Source organism: Daphnia pulicaria, chromosome 7, assembly GCF_021234035.1.
Source record: "Daphnia pulicaria isolate SC F1-1A chromosome 7, SC_F0-13Bv2, whole genome shotgun sequence".
NCBI classification, from domain to species: domain Eukaryota; kingdom Metazoa; phylum Arthropoda; class Branchiopoda; order Diplostraca; family Daphniidae; genus Daphnia; species Daphnia pulicaria.
This window is the reverse complement of record NC_060919.1, coordinates 1636854-1657789: the sequence shown is the minus strand read 5'-3', so window position 1 is coordinate 1657789 and position 20936 is coordinate 1636854. Positions and strand designations below refer to the sequence as shown.

Sequence of the window (20936 nt, the reverse complement as noted above, 5' to 3'; positions counted from 1 at the left end):
GAGGTCTGGCATTGCCGTACGAGAATTTTCGTCCGCTGCTCGCCCAACTGTCACGAGGCTGGTTCGTTTCATTGTCAGCCTGTCTAATTTAGTCGAGTCATACGATCGCCGGCACTTCGAAGGGTGTGCTCTCATCTATTCGTATCTTGGACATCGTTGGTCGCAAAAACTTCCACTTTCGACCTAAAATGGCCTCGATGGGAGCTTTAGCGTTCGATGAGTTTGGAAGACCATTTATCATCATCAAAGATCAAGACAGACAGAAAAGACTTACCGGTAACGCAGCTATTAAAGTAAGCCCCTGTTCACCTATTCGTATGCTTCTCTTTTCTTTGTGTGACTCACGTGATTTCTTTCTTTGTTAAAAAAAAACCACTTTGGACATTGGTTAGCTGTCAGATGAAGAGTTCCATTTATATGTGTATCCAGAATGTAACTTGAATTTAACTTTAAGCCTGTAAAAATTCCTTGGTAAGTTATTGATCCAACGCTTGTTTAACATTGAAACAAAGCATTAAGAGATATCCCTTAGCTGCAGCTATGAAATATTGTAGATATACTTCTTTGTTCAAAACCATGTTGGATTATACTTAATACTGTTTTATGTTTTTAGTCTCACATTTTAGCTGCAAGGACTGTTGCAAGCACCCTCCGAACATCTTTGGGACCCAAGGGTTTGGACAAGTTGATGGTCTCCGCTGATGGTGATATCACCATTACCAATGATGGAGCCACTATCCTTAAGATGATGGATGTTGACCATCAGATTGCAAAACTTCTAGTTCAGTTGTCTCAGTCTCAAGATGATGAAATTGGTGATGGAACCACTGGTGTCGTTGGTATGTTCATTTAAATATTTTTAGGGCAAGGAAAAATTCTAGGAGTCTCCATCCCTGAGATTCTTAGCCAGACACCATGCAATATTAATAGCACTAGACACCTTGAACTATCTTTCTGCTTGGCAGTAAGTTGTTGTGGAAGTACTTACAGTTTTTCTTATTTTGTTTAGTTCTTGCTGGGGCTCTTTTGGAAAAGGCTGAACACTTGCTTGACAAAGGAGTTCACCCCATCCGTATTGCCGATGGATTTGAGATGGCTGCACGGTGCGCCATTCAAAGTCTTGAGCGCAATGCCGAGACTTTCCCATTGGACGTCAACAATCTGGAACCCCTCATCCAGACTGCGATGACCACTCTTGGCTCAAAAATCGTCAATAAGTGCCATAGACATATGGCTGAAATCGCTGTGAATGCTGTGTTGGCCGTGGCTGACATGGAAACTCGCGATGTCAACTTTGAACTTATCAAAGTCGAGACTAAAGTTGGTGGGCAGCTTGAAGATACCATGTTGGTCAAAGGTGTGATTGTAGACAAGGACTTCTCTCATCCTCAAATGCCTAAGGTGAGTCCACAGATGTTGTAATTGCGTTTGCACGCATACAAACTGGCCAAAGTTGTAGTTGACATTGGTCAGTATTACAGACGTGCTAGAAAATAATCATCTCGAACCATTGGCCAACTTGTAAATACGTTAGGTTCACACTGATACGGATGATACAATTATGTTAAATTCAATCTAATTCATTTTGGATTATTTATAGGTGCTGAAAAATGTGAAGATCGCCATCTTGACTTGCCCGTTTGAACCTCCTAAACCCAAGACCAAGCATAAGTTGGATGTCACTTCAGTCGAGGATTACAAGAATTTACGAAAGTATGAACATGAGAAATTCGAAGAAATGGTCCAGCAGGTAATATTTTAGTATAAACAGAGTAAAAGAACTTTTGTAAATATGTCATGTCCCCATCATAGGTGAAAGACTCGGGTGCAGGTCTGGCCATATGTCAGTGGGGTTTCGACGATGAAGCAAACCATATGCTTCTTCAGCGCGAGCTCCCTGCCGTTCGTTGGGTTGGAGGACCCGAAATCGAGTTGATTGCCATCGCCACTGGAGGGCGTATTGTTCCACGTTTTGAAGAACTCACCCCGGATAAGCTCGGTTACGCTGGCGTCGTCAAGGAGTTGTGCTTTGGAACCACCAAGGACCGCATGTTGGTGATTGAGGAATGTACCAACTCAAAGGCGGTTACCATCTTCATCCGTGGTGGCAACAGAATGGTAAATAAATTCAATATTTGTAAGGGGCAAGGAAAAATTCTAGTAGTCTCCATCCCTGAGATTCTTAGCCAGACACCATGCAAAATTACTAGCACTAGATACATTTGTACAGATTGTTGTTCAACGTCAATTTATAGTGGAAATGCTAACATTACTATTTATCTTTAGATTGTTGATGAAGCCAAACGCAGTATTCATGATGCTCTCTGCGTTATTCGCAACTTGGTTCGTGATAACCGCATTGTTTACGGTGGAGGAGCTCCCGAAATCTCCTGCGCTATTGCAGTAGCCAAGGAAGCCGATTCGGTTAGTTATTTTTACTCTGATTTTATATGACCACAGTTTATAATACTCTTTTTCCCCGTGCAGATCAAAACTCTCGAGCAGTATCCATTCCGAGCGTTCGCGGATGCCCTAGAATCAATTCCACTGGCTTTGGCTGAAAATTCTGGTCTTAATCCTATTCACACTCTAACGGAAATTAAAGCTCGTCAAGTTGCAGAGAACAACGCTGCTCTTGGTATCGACTGTCTCTGCAAAGGCACAGCTGGTATGTTGATATTTCTCATGGAATTAATGAACTGGTAACCATAAAATTCTTTTGTTACTATTCCAGATATGAAAGAGCAACACGTCATTGAAACACTTCACAGCAAGAAACAGCAGATTCTTCTCGCCACACAAGTGGTTAAGATGATCCTCAAGATTGATGATGTGCGTTCTCCGGACGACGGCTACTAATCCTTTCATTGGCTTTTCTCTCAGAAGTCTTGCTTGCAACTCGTGTATTAGATTCATCCTCCATTGGTTGCTTCACTTAATTAATAAACGCTTGTTTTGTAATTACTACCAACCACTGGCCTTCACAATAAATTTTTCATTATAGCTTTAGAGCTTCTTGCCGTCTATATTTCTCAAGAAATTAAATGTTAGATCACGAAAAAATCATGACAAACTGTCGACTAGGACACAAATCACTACATATTTTACTCTGGCTACACATCTTCAGATACATATAACTTAGCCCGCTTCCTCGCTGCCATCATTTTAAAGTTTTTTTCTGGAGGTTCTAACGCTTAGAAACAACGGACTTCTTTGAAGGTCATGTGAACTTTATTCAAACGTTTCTTGTATCGATTCCTCGACGCTTCCCTATTACCAGATGTTGAATGGAATCGGAAAATGCTTCAGTGTAGCAAAAGTTTGCCCATTTTGGTAACTTTTTTAAACAGACAACAGGAGGAGAGATTTTAAAAAACCCTCAGGTTTGATATTTAGTGTCTTTAACAAATTATAATTTTGGCGATTAAGAAAATAGAAGCTGTTGTATGAAATTGCTTATCTATACAAAAGAAATTCGTTAAATTTGTTATTTCTTGTTAAGAATTATATTTGCCCATAGAAAAAAAAGCCACAAATCTCAACTATTACGAAGTAATTGATGACATGGAAAACAAAAGCATAGGCAAGAGTGACTTTCTCAAATGGGATACCGGTAATTGCATTAAGAAAGAGTTATGCTGAGTTTATTTTTTTTTTAATGAAGGAACATTTCAATATGCGCAATGTCTCTAAGCAAGTTATTGTGACCATCGATCACACCATAATTTGGTATCTTACGGTATTTTTGTTTTCGTGGTTATATGAAGTGCACTTGGAATTAAGAATAAGAGAAAAACAGAACGAAAAATAATAAAATTTAAAAAAAAAAAAAAAACAACAAAATAAAACCTCAGAAATTACGGACTGATTTATTGTTGCCTGGATGCACTCGAATGCGCACGTGCCCAAACAAACTTTACAACAACCAGTCAACCACACAGATTTTTTTTCCTTATCGTGTAAATTTCCTCCTACCGAACGAAACCTAATCAGAGATTGAAGCCAAAAGGTTTACAGAAGCACAGAAGATAAGGCGTCATGAACTAAACTGTAAAATCAGTTCATCTAAATTATTTTTAGATTTTTTGCTAATTTATGTATTATCGACATCCCTTTTAATTATTGAAGTAACTGTTGCTGCCTGTGATGCAACGTTTTATGAACAATGACTTGACAAAATTGATTGAATCACTCGTGTTATATGTTAGTTGATCAAATGCCAGCAGTTCCGACCTTAAGTAGGTTGATGGATTGAAAGCCATTTGCGTTCGCGTTTGCGGTTGATTATGTGGGAGTAACGGAACAAAATTGACCGCGTTTATTTCCAAGTGGAAGAGCTTCTGGTTGAGTTATGTCGCAATACCATATTGAACATGGACTGCAATTCCAGGTCAGGAAAAAGGCGACGGCTCTCTCAGTTTTCTATTTCAAACACGATTGACTACTCAGTGAAACAAAAAAAAAAGATATCACAAGTACTTATTAAAGCGAGTGCGTAGCATTACGCAGCACAACTTCCCAGAGACTGGTAAAGTACCATCAACCGTTCCGCTTCCTTCATCCGCTGATCTTGTTTAGTAATGATCGTACTTTGCGAAAACGGAAGCCTTCTGCCAGGGGCGTTCCAGCAGTGCCGGCATATGACTTTGCGCCGCACGGTATATAGTCTGGAGGTGTCAGGCGGGAAAATAATTTTTCGGTTTCTTTACGACGACTAAGCTACTTTTATTATTTTTAAAAACCTCAAAATTACTTAGGCGGGATGCCAATTCAAATTTGGGAACGAACGGCGACTGGCCCTGGTTTTTCGGTTCCTAATTTATTATTACAAGAGAGACAACAATCAACTCAATTGAGCCAGATGACAGCTCAATGTTTGCTGGAGCCGAACGTTTTTCCAAACGCAAAAGAGATTCTCGAACAGCGTCCGAGAAATTCGGTCAAGAAATGGGATCAACTTCGTGCGATAGGTTTTTCGTCATTTAATGTTGTATTTCTCTTATGGCGAGTTTCTCGGTGTGGTTGCGGGGATGGCGTCTATACTACACTCGGAACACGTTGCTGGCATGTCCAGTGATCCGCTAGATTCTAGTATATAGCCTTCTGGCTGGGTAGATGCGTGTTCAGAGTACATGGGAATTTCTTACAGCCCCCCTAGCACAATTTTCCCAAAACTGTGCTGGGGCAGCACGAAATGAGGCAAATTCCCTTTTTCGAGAAAAAGGTATAAATACATTTTACTAGGTCAGTGCTCCACAGTTGTCTTGCTGCTACCGCCAAAAGCGCTACTTCGTTCGCTACTTTTGTCTGTGCACCTTTATATTCATCTGGCCGGTTTTCTTGCATTTCTTCACAAGGATTTTACACCAAATCAATAATTTAGAAAATGCACTGGACAACATCTACCCGGAGAATTTTTAGCACTGCTGTTTCGTGCCTGCAAAAACAGTTTTCAAAGGTTGAAACTGCGGATTACACATTGTTCGAAAAAAAGAGAGTTTCATTCAACTTTTGACACATTTACAGATCAACCGGAAGAAAATCATGAGCCACGTAAGAGTCCGTCTAGACAAACGGTCATCGTTCTTTTTCAAACAGCACAGCGGTTTTGAATACCAGAGGAAAGGATAATTACATTTTTAACTCTTTTTTAAATTTGTTGTGCGTCGCCCATTTTTTTTAAAATGCAAAGTGAAACTAAACTTTTTCTTTATTACCTTTTCATACAGTTTGATTTGATGAAAATCCCACGAAGCAACTGACATATTTTTCCTTCAGAATTCGACTTTTGATTTAACGCCAAATATTTCAAGCTTCAACAACATCCAAGAAAGTTGCAGAAGTGTCAGATCCATTTTATCGCTGCGCCGTCCCGTGTTGTCTACCCAAAAAAAAAACTTGTCAATATTCCTTGTGGACTAAACCCAACTAAACCATTCCAGCACTTCATTATAGCTAGCCACACCCAGCATCCAGCCAAAAGTTTATAGCACGACGTCTAGCCGTTGAGGATCAAAACGTTCCTGTCTTTCACGGAAGTGAAAAGGGTCAGCGACAGGCGGAAGCAATCCAGTGATCCCCACCAGAAGCATTCAAAGAGAACGTGGACAACTTAGATTTTTATTCCTTTTTCTTTAGCAATGAGATCCTTTATGGATTTATTACCATCGCATTTAACAGATTGTGGTAGCACAAAATTCGTCTTCTACTTTTGGAAGACTTAATTGAGATAGTAGCGATGGTATATGCCACGAATGCTGAGTGAGTGACGCAAGAGTGAACGCTAAAGTCGATTTCAGGAAAAGAAAAGATTTCGGGTGAAAGCGTGCAGTCACGAACAGCAATCGGTCAATTTGTGTTGTTTACGAGGCTGCAGAACGAATTGCAAGTAAAATTACATTTTTTCAAATAAAAATGAGTGAGCAATACAGTTGGAATATGTAGGTCAGATCTACTTCTTGCAAAAAGACTTGTATGAAGCGCAAAAAAAATGTTTGTATTATTTTTGTTCTTCCTTGTAGCTATAGGCCCTTCTATTGCAGCAGCTGACGTCCCCGTTTCATCCATTCCTGAAAGGATATACCGTGCAACCTTTTTTCTGTCCGACCATCTCCTTTTTTTAAAGTTTAATGCCGTTTTCTTTTATTCTTCCAATCTTACTGTATTTTAGGAAGTCAAGGCTAGTAGTGGAAATTCCCAGACCCTCTCTAAAAAATTCCGGCGAAAAGCAAATCAAATTATACACAGCTCAGAAATCGCGTCGAAAATGACAGACTGACTACAATTCCCTCAAGCTGATAAGAAAGTCTCACATTCGAGAAAGCTCAGTATTTGTGCTCAACTGTAATGCTTGTAAAGTTTATTGTGAAATGGAAATGTGTTTAATGTAGTCTATAGTATATGCTTTTATACAATTTAAACTTTGAATATGCTTTGTTATAGTTTTCTGATTCCCTAAAATTTTTTCTTTGTATAATGATGTCTATCTACTGCCCTTTCTAATAAAAAGAATTTTTAAACATCGCTAAATGGATTATAAATAGGTACAATACCGTATTTCATTCTGTTATTAGCATGAATGCGCAAGGTGTACTGTAGCTCCGCATATTTTTATCCACTAGTCCACTACAACATAATATAATAAGTGAACATCTGTGTACTACAATTTACATTATTCTTTAAATGCACAATTGCATAGTAAATAGATGCCATAATGGTTTGTCTATAGAGTCTGATGAACAGGCTAGCCATATGACGACGACACGCATTCCCAAAAAATACCTTCTTCGATTCAAATCGGAATGGAGGTCGAAAAGGAATGGGGTCGCAAAATTCACACACTGCGTGGGGTGGGAGGTGCAATTGACGACATATTGTGTTATCGTACCATTTGTTATTACTAACTGAGCTTACAACTATCATTATAGGAAGTCTTCTGAATTAACTTGGAGTGATTCGCATCGTTGATTTAGCCCATTTGTATGTTATAAAATATAGGATAACATTTTCTTCCGTTGGATTTTGCCATCAGCTTTTACGAATCTAACCGGTTATAGAAAAATACGATAACAGACTAACGGTATAGCGTACCACACCTGATTACATGGGACTCAAACTCTCCAAACAAACTGAAAATAAATTTAAAACCAAAATCCCGAGTTGTCTTCTTCCGCAAGCCAATCAACAACAATCGAACATTAAGCAATTAGCGTGTATATACATACATGTAACGAATAGAGAGGATCTTTACGATGCCACAGAAGTTGGATCTAGCGCAAAAGACCTTGGATCGAAAACTATTCATGCATGTCCTCCTGTGAATATTCTTATTACATTATGACGACATTATAGCCTATCATACGTAGAGCTACCTCGCCACATTACGTAATGATTTTAAGGTCACGTTTGCTTAAAATAATTTTAATATTTTAGGTATACTCTTGTGTCATTCATTAGTTGGCGCAATTTACGGCCTTTTCGTAGCAGCATAATTCATGGAAGCAGGCAAGGTCCATAAAAGAATTTCCGATGAAAACATTCATGAGATATTACTTTCCTTCTATGAATAGCCTAAAGAAATCAACTTTTTATTTATTTTTATCTACCACATCGCCACAAATTTCCCCTCGGTTTGCTGGTTCGCGCTGGATCCAAAGTTTTTCTTCTTATCCATACCGCTAACTAGATGGCAGTGTAAACGCATTTTTCTACTTGTCAAACACGAATAAGCTGACGTGTATCAGAAGCCGCCAAGTGTTTTTCTACAATTTTGATTTGCAAAAAGCCAAATCTAAAATACTGTCGGCAATTTAAAATGAATAGTTACCAAAGTGTGATATCACTTTTCTTTTTCTTGTTATGTATATCTGTCTCATTAACCGTAGAACTAACTTTTGAATTACCTGATAATGCACGAGAATGTTTCTATGAAGAAATCGAATCAGGTACCGATTTTACTGTCGAGTTTCAGGTAATTTGTTTATTAAGTTATTGCATTTACGTGTAACATACCATTTTCTGTATAGGTTGTGACTGGTGGTCATTATGACATTGATTTCGAACTGATCGCTCCCAACAAAGAAGTATTATACAGAGAAGTGAAGAAACAGTATGATTCCTTTTCAAAGAAAGCTGATGTTAGAGGTGTCTATGCAGCTTGCTTCTCAAATGAGTTTTCTACATTTTCGCACAAATTGGTCTATGTTGACTGGCAAGTTGGAACAGAAGATCCTTTACCAGGCCTTGGTGAACATTTGACTGCCATGACTCAGGTATACATTCAGGTGATAACTACAGCATCAAAATTGTTTTAACTTGGGTTTTGTTTAGATGGAATCTTCATCTCATTCTCTCCATGAGAACTTGAACAAAGTTGTTGATTACCAAACACATCATCGGTTGAGGGAGTCTCAGGGACGGAAGAGGGCAGAGGATCTGAATGAAAGAGTCTTCCTGTGGGCAGTGGGAGAAACTATCGCCATAATTGTTATAGGAATTGGCCAGGTTGTGATCCTTAGAAACTTTTTCAGTGAAAAGAAACCGTCTCAAATGATGTTCAGTTAACTGATGTATTTATTATTTTGATAAATAGGAGCCATATATTTTATTTGTTTTTTTTTCTGTCATTTTTCTATCATTCTTGAATTAACCTGTTTGATTTTCTCCGGAAAATTTCTTGACTTAAATGAGTAGAACTCCGTAAACTTTTCAAGAATAATCTTTAGGCAACGATTGTCTTTTGATCGGCTCTTCTCATCCTGTTCTCTATTGTAAAGTCAGATATCCCCTCACACCGAGCTCCGATGAAAATCCAGTCTGATTCTCCTTAGATAACCTCTTACTTTTGATTGATTTATAACTGAATCAACGATTCATGCAAAAGTAACTGACACCGTTTGATTTGAATGAACTGTTCAGTTAATAAGGAAATGTCAATACATTTGTTTAAATAGCTGCAGCGTAATCGATATTCCTTTTACTTTACTTTGCAGTTAAGCATATACATTCGATAGTTTATTATTGAGAAGTTCGTTTATTTGTACTGCATCAGTCATATTGGGTTATGGCAACACGTTAAAGTGCTTTCACCACGCGACTTGACGGGAGGAATATTTATTTAAACTTAAGTTTAAATTTCAACCCCCCCTTAATTAAGGGGGGTTGAAGCTTCACCCCACCCCCACAGCTAGGGAATAGATTTACCATGTGGGGTGAATTTCAAACCCCCCTCCCCCCTCTAATATGCTAATTTCTCAAGTAGCGGTGGCGTTGGTTTTGCCAAGATTTGATGCGTTCCTTCTAGTTGTGAATGCACCTTTCCGCATGTTATTAAGTGCTTAATGCCATGAGGCGCATTTCAGTTTTTGTGAGCGCCTGCGCCGGGTCGTTCGTGATAAAAGAGCATGCGTCCTGGGCTGCTCACTTTGGGTTTTCCTTCTAAAGGAAAAAATGCGTGATCTCGACGTAGACGAAACACAGGTTCTCGTCGCGTGTGTGCGAGTGTTTCAGTGTGTGTGTGTACATAGATCATCGGTCCGAAAGCCGATCAGTTCGAGCAGCAGTAGCTATTTAGCCATCCAACAGTAACAGAAGCAATAGCAGTACATTCCAAGCAAACGTGTGTTAAAAGAAAGTGTTGCTGCTGCGTGCAGGAGACACATTTTTTGGCGATCCAATCTCAGTTTTACATAGTGCACACACAGATATCTGCAACACGAAAAACACAAAGTAATATAACACGAGATGCTGTGTGTAGGAATCTCGATCCATCACTCAGCATTGGCTTTGATTGCTGGACATTGAAGCAACTGTGGCTTGGTGGTAATCGCGGTGGGATTCCGACTGGAATGGATTGCTGCATCTTGTCAATCAGGTAAGTTTCACGCGGGACGACAATTATGCTGCCAGTCATGTACGGGATTTCTGATTGTGTAATTCAATTGTCTTTTGGAGGGAGCGGAAGGAAATAAGACGAGTGCATGGGGTATTTCACTGAGAGGTGGTGAGGTGGAGAAAGAGAGGGTGGTGGTGGTGGTGCTGTCTTCTCAATTCCCATATATTGGATAATGGAATGCAACATTGAAAGGGTACTGAAGAAGACTTAAGGTCGCTCCAGCAGACGAGTGAGTCGAAAAAGCGGTGGAGCTACTACTACCAGTACACAGTCAGATAGTCGGGCAGCAGCTAGAGGAACTCTTGATGGCAAGCAAAGTCGCTTGGGTCTTCACAAATCGATAGTCATACACCCTTCTGCCGAACAGGGCGCTCACACACATCTCCCCGACACACCCAAACCTCGCCAGCCAGCCCAGTCGGTAAGCGCTCTCTCGCATACATGGAATAACATCTCGTCTGCTGCTGGTGCTGCTGCTTGCCCTCAACTGTATTACTGATGCTGAAGCACTATTCGTTCGTCCAAAAAGTCCACCACCACCAGTAGTAAGTAGATTCTCCCAAGATGACTTGACGGGCCTGGATCGATATATATATATAGTCTAGAAAGCAATAATCGCTCCATATCAAGAACGGTTTTTGATGTGAACGCAGTTATATATTTATTTGATTTTTTCTTGGGTTGTATTCAGTGATGGGCTATCCTTTTTTTACTCTTAATCTACGTACGGTCAAAAATAGATGGAACGGATCAATACCAATTACAATTGGATTAGAGTTGACGTTCCTTTTTCAGCCCTCCCGCTGTGTGTGCTCCTACTCTGTTAGTTTGTCACCCGTCGCGCTACGTACACTCGATCCACCTCGAGGATCAATCAATTAGGACAGATTTTCTCCATTCTTTTTAGATATTTTTATTTTTTTTTTTACTTGAGCTACACTCCTCGTCTTCTTATTTCTAAACCAAATTGAAGTGTGTACCGATGCAAAAACGTGTTCACATTCTTCAAGTTTTAAAATCGATTGATTGATTTCATTTTAGGCTTCACAAGACATTGGGTGTCGCCTTCAAAATGGGGAAAGGTCCATCTTATTTATTTCCATATTTTTTGGGTTGAGCTCGCTCCCCTTCTAAGAATGTAATTTTCCCAAAAAATCCATAAAAGATTTTCATCTGTATAGAACCAGTAAGTATTTGGAGTCTCAGTGGACGGAATTATTTTGCTACTCGATCGAGAAATACAGAGAAAAGCCCGTAGGTTTTAATACTTTGGAAACTTTGAGCCAGACTATGTTTCTATAAATATGCCAATGGACTTGTTTGATTTAGAAAAAGAGCACATTGACGATTTCCTGCACAAAAAAAAAAAAATAAATAAATACATCAACATCGGTTGACTTGCAATGCGGATGGCCTTGGTTGGCGATCACGTCGAGCGTGAAATTTTCGGGCAATTTATCGATCCGAAAATGAGTCTTTTAGACTCTTTATTTTCTTCTTTCCTCCACTTTCTTGCTGCTTCTCCCGACGCCTGAACGGGCCCACACTGAACACGCTAGTCCGACGACTAGCCAGCCCGACAGCACACAGACAGAGCAGTGAGAATCCTTTTAAAAAGACTCGATTTCCTTAGTAGTACTCCTATATTCCTTTTCCCCCCCTCTCATCGTAAGGTGTGTGCACATGAGCCAGGCAACTTTGACATTTCAAGTCATCTGTAGTAGTTTATAGTGGCACTCCATCTTTTAAAGCCTCGTTTTTCTGCCATCCACTTTCTACTTTTATTAATGACTGATATGTGTGCCTTGTTGAATTTCGAGTGGTGCGTGTTGAAGTATCATTCGTTATGCTCAAGTTTTGTTTTAGTGCGCTGCGTCTGCGCTTTGTTGTCCAAAATGTTTCAAAGGTAGACGCCGGTCTATCGTGCAGGAATTTTTGATAACTATAACTGGGCGCAAATTCCTAAAAGGCGGTGGGAAAAAAAGAAAGGCCGGTAGACTTTTGCTGTCGTACCTGGCCGGGGTGTACTGTGTGCATACACACACACATCAATACCTGGCGTCTTATAGGGTTATTGGATGACGCCAGAGAACGGGCAACGAGTCCTGCACGGGTCTACGTGTAATATACTTTACCTGGACAGGGAAAAGTTAATCCCTGAGCCGACTTATTTGATATATATTTGTTAGCGTATACATACCTTTTTTTTTTTTTACTCGTGATGACGTAGGTAGTGACGGAGGTGCCGGACTGTCGGAAAAGGAGGGGATTTTTGGTGTGCGCCAGCGCCCAGTTGCAACGTGAAACGTACCAAGAAAGTCCCGGAACGGCCAGTTGAGTGAAAGCACCGACCGAGTAGAGTCCAACAGCGGACGGACGGGACGGACGGGGGGAAGGCGAACAAATCTGACTGGAAGGGGTACCATCGGACGGCGGTGACACCTTCCCGTGGCAGCCAGCGGCTATAGCTCTGAACGCTTCAAAAGTGGATTCCACCTCCTCTTCGGATGTCAGCAGCAGCTGCGCGGATTCTGAATGCCGAAACGTCGGTCGAGCCGGGGGAGCTACCGCTTCTGCTCCCGCTCCCGCTGCTGCTCGAAGCGGCCACCGACCACTCCTAAGTCCTGGGAATCGGCACCAAAACCCAGCATCAGGATTCCCATCGTCCAACGTCCTCGTCAGTTTGCCGGAAATTGTCGAAGTTGTGGCGGCTAACGCTGCGGCGGCCAACTCTTCCGTCAAGCAGCCAACGACTCCCGAGTCTCAGCAGCAGATCGCCGCTTTATTGCCGACCATTCAAACGATGTTTGCGAGAAACAAAGTTTCACGCAGTGGCAGTAGAACGAGAACCGCTGATGCTTCACACGCTCCGTTCGTCGATCCTGCGGTATGCACATCAGCGCTCTCGCCGGCATATTTGTGTCTGTGATTCAAACGTTCTCAAATGATTCGTTTTACAGGCGGACTTACCGGATTGTATCTCATTGGACCCGCTGAATGAAGACTCACTATTGGCCAATTTGCTCTCCAGATTCAAACGGGATCACATCTATGTAAGTTGTTGTTGGGATCGAGTAATAGAAATAGCTGGTCGATTAGGAGGAATCCAGCAGCAGTCGACTAATGAACTAATCTCTTATATTTTCCCTGTTTTTCCTTTTGGCTGTTCCTTCTTTCGTTTTTTCTCTGTTTCAACATTTTTGGGGGGCTTTTCTCTTGTCTCCGGTATTGGTGAACTTATCGATCGGAAGACCTACATCGGCAATATTTTGCTATCCATAAACCCTTACAAACCCCTGGCACAGTACACGGAACAGGCGATCGCCGACTACAAATTACGCACTGTCGCCATTTCTCAATTACCACCACATGTGTAAGTACTGCATAATTATGCAAATTCCTAGTTCGATAGATTGTTAAAAAAGTGAATCTAAGGAAAAGACATTTGTTTTATTTCATTACGTATTCCTTTTTTCCCCCCTTTATAAATAAGATTAGAATGGACACTTCTAATCTCTTCTGCCACCTAGTGGTCGTGAATAAAACCTTTTGATTTTCACTATTTTGGAGGCCTAGTTTGAAAAAATCAAAGTAAATCAAATTAAGAAAAACAACTTTTGGAATATCACAGGTATGCCCTTGCTGATCACGCTTGGAGGTCGTTACGAGATTTCTACAGCGACCAAGTCATCGTCATTACTGGCGAGAGTGGATCGGGCAAGACAGAAGCGTCCAAGCTCATCTTACAGTATTTAGGATTCGCCACCGGAAAGTCGAAAGAACTGGAAACCGTCCGCCAGCAACTTTTACTCTGCAATCCCGTTCTAGAAGCGTTCGGCAACGCGAAATCCATTCACAATGACAACTCGTCCCGTTTTGTAACTCTTTTTTTCTTTCCCCTCTAATTTTCTTTTATCGCGTTATCAATTATTGTTAAAAAAACATCCCATTAATTCTCTTTTTCTAGGGGAAATACATTGAACTGGAGTTTGATTACCGAGGAGAACCGGTTGGAGGACTCATCACTCATTGTAAGTTTCACTTAAGACCATTAGTGTGGACATTCTTTTTTAATGGGAAAATTTCTCTTCTTTTTTAACAGATTTATTAGAAAAGGTAAAATTCCGAGATATTAAATTAATAGTATCAGCATTACTCAATCCATTCATTTTCGTATTAGTCCCGTGTAACATCTCAGCACCCCGGTGAAAGGAATTTTCACATCTTTTTCCAGTTGCTAGCCGGTGCCGATGTTCAACTTCTAAGTATATAAAAGTTCAACTATTTTGTTTTTATATTTCTATTGACCATTATTTTATTTCTTTAACAATCTAAACAGAATCCCTGAAACTACAAAGAAACACGGAAAATTATCTCTACTTGCGGAACAATCATTCAAATCCATCCGTTTGGCATCAAAGTGACAAGGACGAATTCTTAAACACCAAGGTAATTCCATCAATATTCAATGGGCCTGTCATTTCGTATCAAATCGACAGAGATTCGAATTTAAACAAAAAAATGGCCATTTGTTTTAACAGAAAGCCTTGGAAACGGTGGGATTTTCGGCCGATGATATTGTCAACATATTCCGGATAGTGGCTGCCGTTCTAAAACTAGGAAACTTGATTTTCACTCCGGTTAGCAACATTGACGGAACTGAAGGATGCAGTATCAACAACGAATACGGTCAGCTAGATTATTGACAGAAATATATTTAGAAACTTAAGTTCTATAAAAATCATTTGACGCCTGTAGAACTGGAAGAGGTTGCGACGCTGCTGATGATTTCGGTGGAAGAGCTCCGAAGTGCCTTGCTCTATCGGACTTATTCGGTCGGTTGTTCGGGAATGGATCCTCACAGCAGTGGCGGCGCCAATTGCTTCTCGAGAGACTCCACTCTGCCATCGACCAATTCGCGCACATTTATCGGAAACAGTCACCAGCAACACCAGCAAATGCTCCTACAGCAACAGCGCACCAGCCTTCTATCCACTTCGGCATCCATGGTCGGGGCTTCCATGGTCGGCAGAGGTTCGAGTGCAATCAAATGTTTTATTCAATCAATCCATCGATCAAAACATTTTTTTAAAAATTTCGTAGATATGTACCAAATGATGGATGGCTGTCACGGATCAGAAGTCGGAATGCAAGTAACTTTGGGTTCCAGAGTTTACCAGGACGCCAAGGACGACTTTGTCATGACTGACTTGAGCGCGGCCGAGGCCACGACTGGACGCGATGCGCTGTGCAAAGCCCTTTATTATCGCCTTTTCACTTGGATCATTAACAGCATTAACGAGAGAATCAAGGTTCGTAAAAATTGAATCGTGATTTAATAATTAGATATAAAATTACCGTCAATTAATCTATGCAGGTCAAGCAGCACGGCAAACGGAGGATCCTGAGCATATTGGACATTTACGGCTTTGAAAATCTGCCCACCAACGGGTTCGAGCAGCTCATCATCAATTATTGCAACGAAAAGTTGCAGCACTTCGTGACGGAAATCATCGTCAAAGAAGAACAAGAAGTTTACATGCAGGAAGGCCTGGAATGGAGTCCCATTTTATTTCCAGACAATTTGGCGGTCTGCGATTTGATAGAAAAGGTTTTACTAACCCTAAATCTAATAATATGAAACCGGATTTATTCAAATCGTTTGATTGGCTCATTATTTTTCAGCATAACCTGGGTTTGCTGGTCATAATGGATGAGGAGTGTCAGCGGCCGTGTAACGGTTCGGAAGAGACTTTCCTGAACAAAGTCGGCCAGGTATTCCAGGACAATATCCAAGTCGAAGTAGCTTGGGGACTGCCGTCCAAGAGCAGCGATTCGACGACCGTGAATGCCTTTAGGTGAGTTTGTAACTCAATTGATGTTATCACAAGCCATTTATTATTATTAAATTAATTTTCTCTTTTCTTCTTGGTGGGTGGTTGAAGATTGAAACACTACGCTGGATGGGTGACGTATAGCGTCAACGGCTTCCTGGAGAAGAACAGCGATTTGCTCGTTCGCGGCCTTTCTCAATCCATGTACCAGTGCTCACACCCGATCGTCAAGGAGCTGTTCCCCGAGGGCAACCCGCGCCGAACGACGCTACGGCGTCCGGCCACCTCGGGCACTCAGTTTAAAGTCGCCATAATAGCCCTGATGAGAAGCCTCCGGTCCAAGAACCCGCATTTTGTCCGTTGTATCAAGCCGAACGCCTTCAAACAGCCTCATCATTTCGACGTGCAAACGATCCAGAACCAACTTCGCTATCTCGGGTAAAGAGTAAAAAAATAAAACAGAGAAATGAAATGGACAATGGGGCTGCACTTTTTGGTTATATTGTTCCATCGATCCCTCCTGCCGCCGCCCATATTGACTGCGGTTGTTTCCTTTTGATAGTTTGCTGGAATCGGCGCAAGTGAAGAGGAACGGCTACGCCTTCCGTCAGCCGTACGCCTGGTTCCTCCAGCGCTACAAGATGTTGTCAACCGTCACCTGGCCACATTGGGGTGGCGTCGCCATCGAGGGCGTCGCTCGACTTCTCCGCGATCTACCCATTTCGGCCACCGAATACGCGTTCGGACGGCGAATGTTGTTTATCAAAAACGATTCCACGGTAACATAAAAAACAACAAAAATTGCTATCGTCAAAACAAACGAAAAAATTGTCAATTTTCTTCTTGAGGTTTTCCTTCATTATTACATTTCCTTTTTATCTTTTTATCTTTTTTCAACAACCAACAAAAAATAATAATATTAAAAAAAAAAAACGGGTTGCGTCCGCCTCTCTCTCACACACACACAGCTGATGCAATTGGAAGACTTTCGGAGGATCCGGTTGGATGACCTGGCCACCCTTATTCAGAAGACATTCCGTGCCTGGGCGACTCGTTGGCTTTTCCTCAAACGGCGACAAGCGCAAATTAAAATCGCCACTGCTTGGCGTCGTTACAAGGTTTAAATTCATTTACAATTTCTCATATCGTTCGTTTGTGTGTTCATTTGAGCGCAGAGGAACGTAGTATGTAATTTGGGGTATCGTATACATGTTAGTCTGTTGTTTCGGAACGAAGGGTGAGTGGGGGGTGGTGGCCTAGATAACCAGTTTTGAATTTACATGACCGGAAGTCTCATATAGTATATAGTGGTTATTTTTTTATTTTAAATTATTATATCCATTTTGAAGTATAGCGGAAACAAGTGTTACTCTAGGTTCCGTTTGTTTTTTTACCAAGGTATTTTCTTTTAAATAAAATAAAATGTCGAATGGGGAAGTCGAATGGAGACCGGATTGAAATGTCTTGGTTGGTTTGATGCACGACGACGACGACGTTGTTGTTTCCATGTTTACTTGTAAATCGTAACGGAATCGTGGCTGAATGAATTGACTTGAACAATTTTTTAAAACTCTGGGATACAAACAAAGAATATGCATGTTTTTTATTTAGGAATAACGCTCCAGTTACTATATTGAATGTGCATGAAACATTTTTTGATTTCTTATCTCTTATATGAGATTTTCATTTGTTTGTTTTTTCTTATACGTTTTTATTTTTATTTTTTGATTTATTTTTACTTTTTTTTCGCGTCTCGGGTCCGGTCTCTGTCTCTCTCTCCTGCACGTTGTTTGGTTGGTTGGTTGCATCCTCCTTGTTGGATGATTGGGGTCTGGATTCCGCCCAGGCTAATGCTCCATTACGGCGAATGAGGTGGAGACTCTCCAGTGTGGTGGGTTCCTCTTTTCTTTTGTTTTTTCTCTCTCCTTAGATCCTTTTACACTTTTTTGATAAACTGCAGACGATTATGACGTCGTTAATTTATCATAGCGGGTGCCCTTTTTTAACTTATTTCTCTTCTCTGTGTGTTTTCTTTCCTTTTTTCAACTTTTTATTATTACGAGCTTCTATCTTTGCGCTTGTCCGGTTGATGAGGAATACGACACACGCTATATCACGGTGATGATTCATTATTCCTTCGCTTTTTCTTTCTCTCGTTTCATTATGTGGGTTCCGTCGGTGTGTCGGCGTATGTATCTGCACTTTTAGGCGCGGCGGGAATATTTGGAACTTCGCCAAAGGCGGCGTATGGTTGAAGCTGTGCAGATTATCGAAAGATCCTACATTCAGTGGAAGGTATAATACAACCCGATCCATCACTTTTGTAGATTTTTTAAAACTTTTGTTATAACGAATTTACAATTGGGCAGAGGAAAAGGTATTTGAAGCGGCTAGCCATCCGGCTGCCTTCGACATCGCCCATTTGCCGGGATTGGCCCACCGTGACGTTTTTCCTCCGCGACACCAATCAGATTCTCAAGAAACTTTATCACATTTGGAGAGTAAGTACCCGAATCTTCTCGTCCTGTTTTAAATTTGTTCCCCCCCCCCCCCCACTTAATGTGATGTACTAAATTTCTTTCCTTATTACTAAAACTAATTCGACGAACAGTGTTATCGATATCGAATGGGTTTCGATCAAATCGGTCGCAATCGGATGCGGGAAAAGGTGACGGCTAGTTTACTGTTCAGAAACCGTAAAGAGTCGTACGCGCGCAGTGTGGCTCATCCGTTCCAGGGCGACTATGTCCGCCTGCGCCAGAATAGCCAATGGCGCAAATTGGTCAACGAAACGGCCGATCAATACATCGTCTTTGCCGATATCGTCAGCAAAATCACACGATCTTCTGGCAGGGTCCGTTTTCAAATCTCCCGCTCAAAATAATTCCAATCCAATTTTTAATTTCTCTGTTTGAATACATTCAGCTGGTTCCAGTTTTGTTTGTCGTATCGACCACTTCCATGATGATCCTAGACCAGCGAACTCTCAACATCAAATACCGCGTTCCGGCGGCTGATATCGTCCGCATCTCGCTCAGTCCATTCCTCGACGACATAGCCGTCTTCCACGTCAAATCGGTATATAATCAACATTTTATTATTTTTATTTTTAGCTTTGATTTTCTGTGTCTACCCGTCAATGTGCCACGCAGCGTATAGTAAAACAAATATTTTAAATTATTCGGCGGAAGAATTTGCACATACCAGTAGGCTCGTTTGCAATCCAATATTCCAATTGTTTCTCTTTGGCTTTTGGCTTTTCCCCTTATGCGATGATTAGTTTGATTGCACTTCGCCGAGTGTACCCAATCTTCAGACGGGCTGCTTGCATTTCCAACAGTCGGCCGAATCGTCGACCCTCTCGCCTTCCTTTGGCAGCAAGTGGAAAGGCGACCTGGTTCTGCAGACTTGCCACGTCATTGAGCTCGTCACCAAAATGTTTCTGGTCGTGCAAAACGCGGCCGGCAAAGCCCCCGAAGTCAACGTTCACACAGAGTAATAATATTCATCTTTTTTTTTTTTAATTGGATAATTTTTCTAAATAAGCCCATTATCTTTTTCTCTCTCTTTTGTGTGCCCTCCCGTCTAGCTTCGAGGTGAGCGTCGGCCATCAAGCGGTCGAGTTCTCTTTTCATTGCACGGGACCCACGGAAGTCCAGCCGGGTCACGTGCGCATCGTACGCCGCGGATACCGACTCGAAGTGACTTTGTAAAATCATCCAGTAGGTTTTTTTTTCCTGCCCTCCGGTCGTGACTTGGCGTTCATTTTTCCAAGTCAAATTATAAAAAAGGTTCGAAAGAATTCCGAGTTCATCTTTAGCTAAAATTTAAAATAATGGGGAAAAAAAGAGATTTATATATGATAATTATATACATATATATATTGAAAATTTTAAAAATAACTAGTAGCTAGTTATCAAAAAGAAAAAATTCATTTCTCAATCATTGTTACATTTGCTGCAAACCCAGTTTCGGTTTTGTTTTTTCCTCTATTTTAATTTTGTTGTGACATTTTATTAAATTTTGGTTTTCGAATTTTGTACCTTTTAAAAAAAAGTGCTAACTTATTCTGCTGCCGTCTCCACTATGTTGCCCCCGATTTTTCATCGTCGATATTTTTCAAATCAACGAATCTAAAGTGTGGCGGGGCCCGGGGATTTAAACAAAAATTTAACCAAAAGACGAAAAGAGTTTTTCATAAGAAAATTAATTATGAGTGGGTATAGAAAGAGGATATTCCAATAATATTTTAAAGAAATTGATCAAATGAATGTCGAAGATTTTGGATTCCATTTGAAGAAGAAAAAAAAATAAGCAACCTTCCCCTCCCTCTTTTTCCTCATTCGTCATTTGTTTTGGTGTGTGAATGCATTATTGAGTGATTGTGAGATGAGCTCCGTCTTGTATGTAAAATTGGTTGTTGTGTATAAACGTATTGCCATTCTGAAAAAATAACCAAAATGGAAAAGAATAACAGCGAGAATGAAAGCAAACTTTCATCTGTCCGTCCAATCTGATGGATTGTACACAGATTCACATTTTTGGCCCGCTGGTTTTCTATGTACGTAGTATATTTGCCCATAAGTCAACCACCACCACAGCAGCAGCGCAAGTATATGCAGCGCAGTGAACGTGCTGCGGAAATCGTTCCCGCAGGATGTTATTATTTATTATTCCGTTTTCTTCGTCTTTTCTCCCATTGTGTGGGA

General features: G+C 40.9%; 3 protein-coding genes across 6 annotated transcripts; all 3 read left to right on the top strand.

The window, feature by feature from the left end:
* The first annotated feature begins 66 nt into the window (after positions 1 to 66).
* Positions 67 to 3009, top strand: LOC124349615 (T-complex protein 1 subunit epsilon-like). The gene is made up of 8 exons (XM_046800367.1): positions 67 to 293; positions 614 to 839; positions 1010 to 1401; positions 1601 to 1750; positions 1813 to 2118; positions 2287 to 2424; positions 2488 to 2668; positions 2735 to 3009. The coding sequence occupies exons 1-8, from the start codon at positions 189 to 191 to the stop codon at positions 2857 to 2859; spliced, it is 1623 nt and encodes a 540-aa protein (XP_046656323.1). The 5' UTR covers positions 67 to 188; the 3' UTR covers positions 2860 to 3009.
* Positions 3010 to 8201: 5192 nt separating this feature from the next.
* Positions 8202 to 9452, top strand: LOC124350000 (transmembrane emp24 domain-containing protein 3-like). The gene is made up of 3 exons (XM_046800969.1): positions 8202 to 8470; positions 8526 to 8771; positions 8830 to 9452. Exons 1-3 carry the CDS (start codon positions 8315 to 8317, stop codon positions 9061 to 9063), a joined length of 636 nt encoding a protein of 211 aa, XP_046656925.1. The 5' UTR covers positions 8202 to 8314; the 3' UTR covers positions 9064 to 9452.
* A 395-nt stretch (positions 9453 to 9847) lies between these two features.
* LOC124349409 (unconventional myosin-Ia-like) lies at positions 9848 to 20517 on the top strand. 4 transcript variants are annotated; one of them, XM_046799986.1, is made up of 24 exons: positions 9848 to 10372; positions 12624 to 13280; positions 13354 to 13446; positions 13645 to 13766; positions 14025 to 14271; positions 14361 to 14424; positions 14496 to 14509; positions 14574 to 14658; positions 14733 to 14842; positions 14935 to 15082; positions 15152 to 15427; positions 15497 to 15705; positions 15771 to 16004; positions 16079 to 16251; positions 16339 to 16665; positions 16790 to 17006; positions 17196 to 17345; positions 18074 to 18118; positions 18436 to 18522; positions 18597 to 18728; positions 18839 to 19081; positions 19153 to 19305; positions 19568 to 19722; positions 19817 to 20517. In XM_046799986.1, the coding sequence occupies exons 2-24, from the start codon at positions 13197 to 13199 to the stop codon at positions 19938 to 19940; spliced, it is 3492 nt and encodes a 1163-aa protein (XP_046655942.1). In that variant the 5' UTR covers positions 9848 to 10372; positions 12624 to 13196; the 3' UTR covers positions 19941 to 20517. The 4 variants fall into 4 exon arrangements, with proteins under 4 accessions (XP_046655942.1, XP_046655939.1, XP_046655941.1 ...); XM_046799983.1 differs by having other exon boundaries at positions 19508 to 19722; XM_046799984.1 differs by lacking the exon at positions 9848 to 10372 and adding an exon at positions 10815 to 10938 and having other exon boundaries at positions 19508 to 19722.
* The last annotated feature ends 419 nt before the right edge of the window (positions 20518 to 20936 follow it).

Excerpts from the sequence above, each read along its gene's own strand:
- LOC124349615 (XM_046800367.1), top strand. The coding sequence starts at position 189 with ATGGCCTCGATGGGAGCTTTAGCGTTCGATGAGTTTGGAAGACCATTT. Across the intron at positions 294-613 it reads CCGGTAACGCAGCTATTAAA|TCTCACATTTTAGCTGCAAG; the intron begins GTAAGCCCCTGT and ends TTATGTTTTTAG. Across the intron at positions 1,751-1,812 it reads TCGAAGAAATGGTCCAGCAG|GTGAAAGACTCGGGTGCAGG; the intron begins GTAATATTTTAG and ends TCCCCATCATAG.
- LOC124350000 (XM_046800969.1), top strand. The coding sequence starts at position 8,315 with ATGAATAGTTACCAAAGTGTGATATCACTTTTCTTTTTCTTGTTATGT. Across the intron at positions 8,471-8,525 it reads ATTTTACTGTCGAGTTTCAG|GTTGTGACTGGTGGTCATTA; the intron begins GTAATTTGTTTA and ends TTTTCTGTATAG. Across the intron at positions 8,772-8,829 it reads ATTTGACTGCCATGACTCAG|ATGGAATCTTCATCTCATTC; the intron begins GTATACATTCAG and ends GGTTTTGTTTAG.
- LOC124349409 (XM_046799983.1), top strand. The coding sequence starts at position 13,197 with ATGTTTGCGAGAAACAAAGTTTCACGCAGTGGCAGTAGAACGAGAACC. Across the intron at positions 15,706-15,770 it reads GCATTAACGAGAGAATCAAG|GTCAAGCAGCACGGCAAACG; the intron begins GTTCGTAAAAAT and ends TAATCTATGCAG. Across the intron at positions 16,005-16,078 it reads TCTGCGATTTGATAGAAAAG|CATAACCTGGGTTTGCTGGT; the intron begins GTTTTACTAACC and ends ATTATTTTTCAG.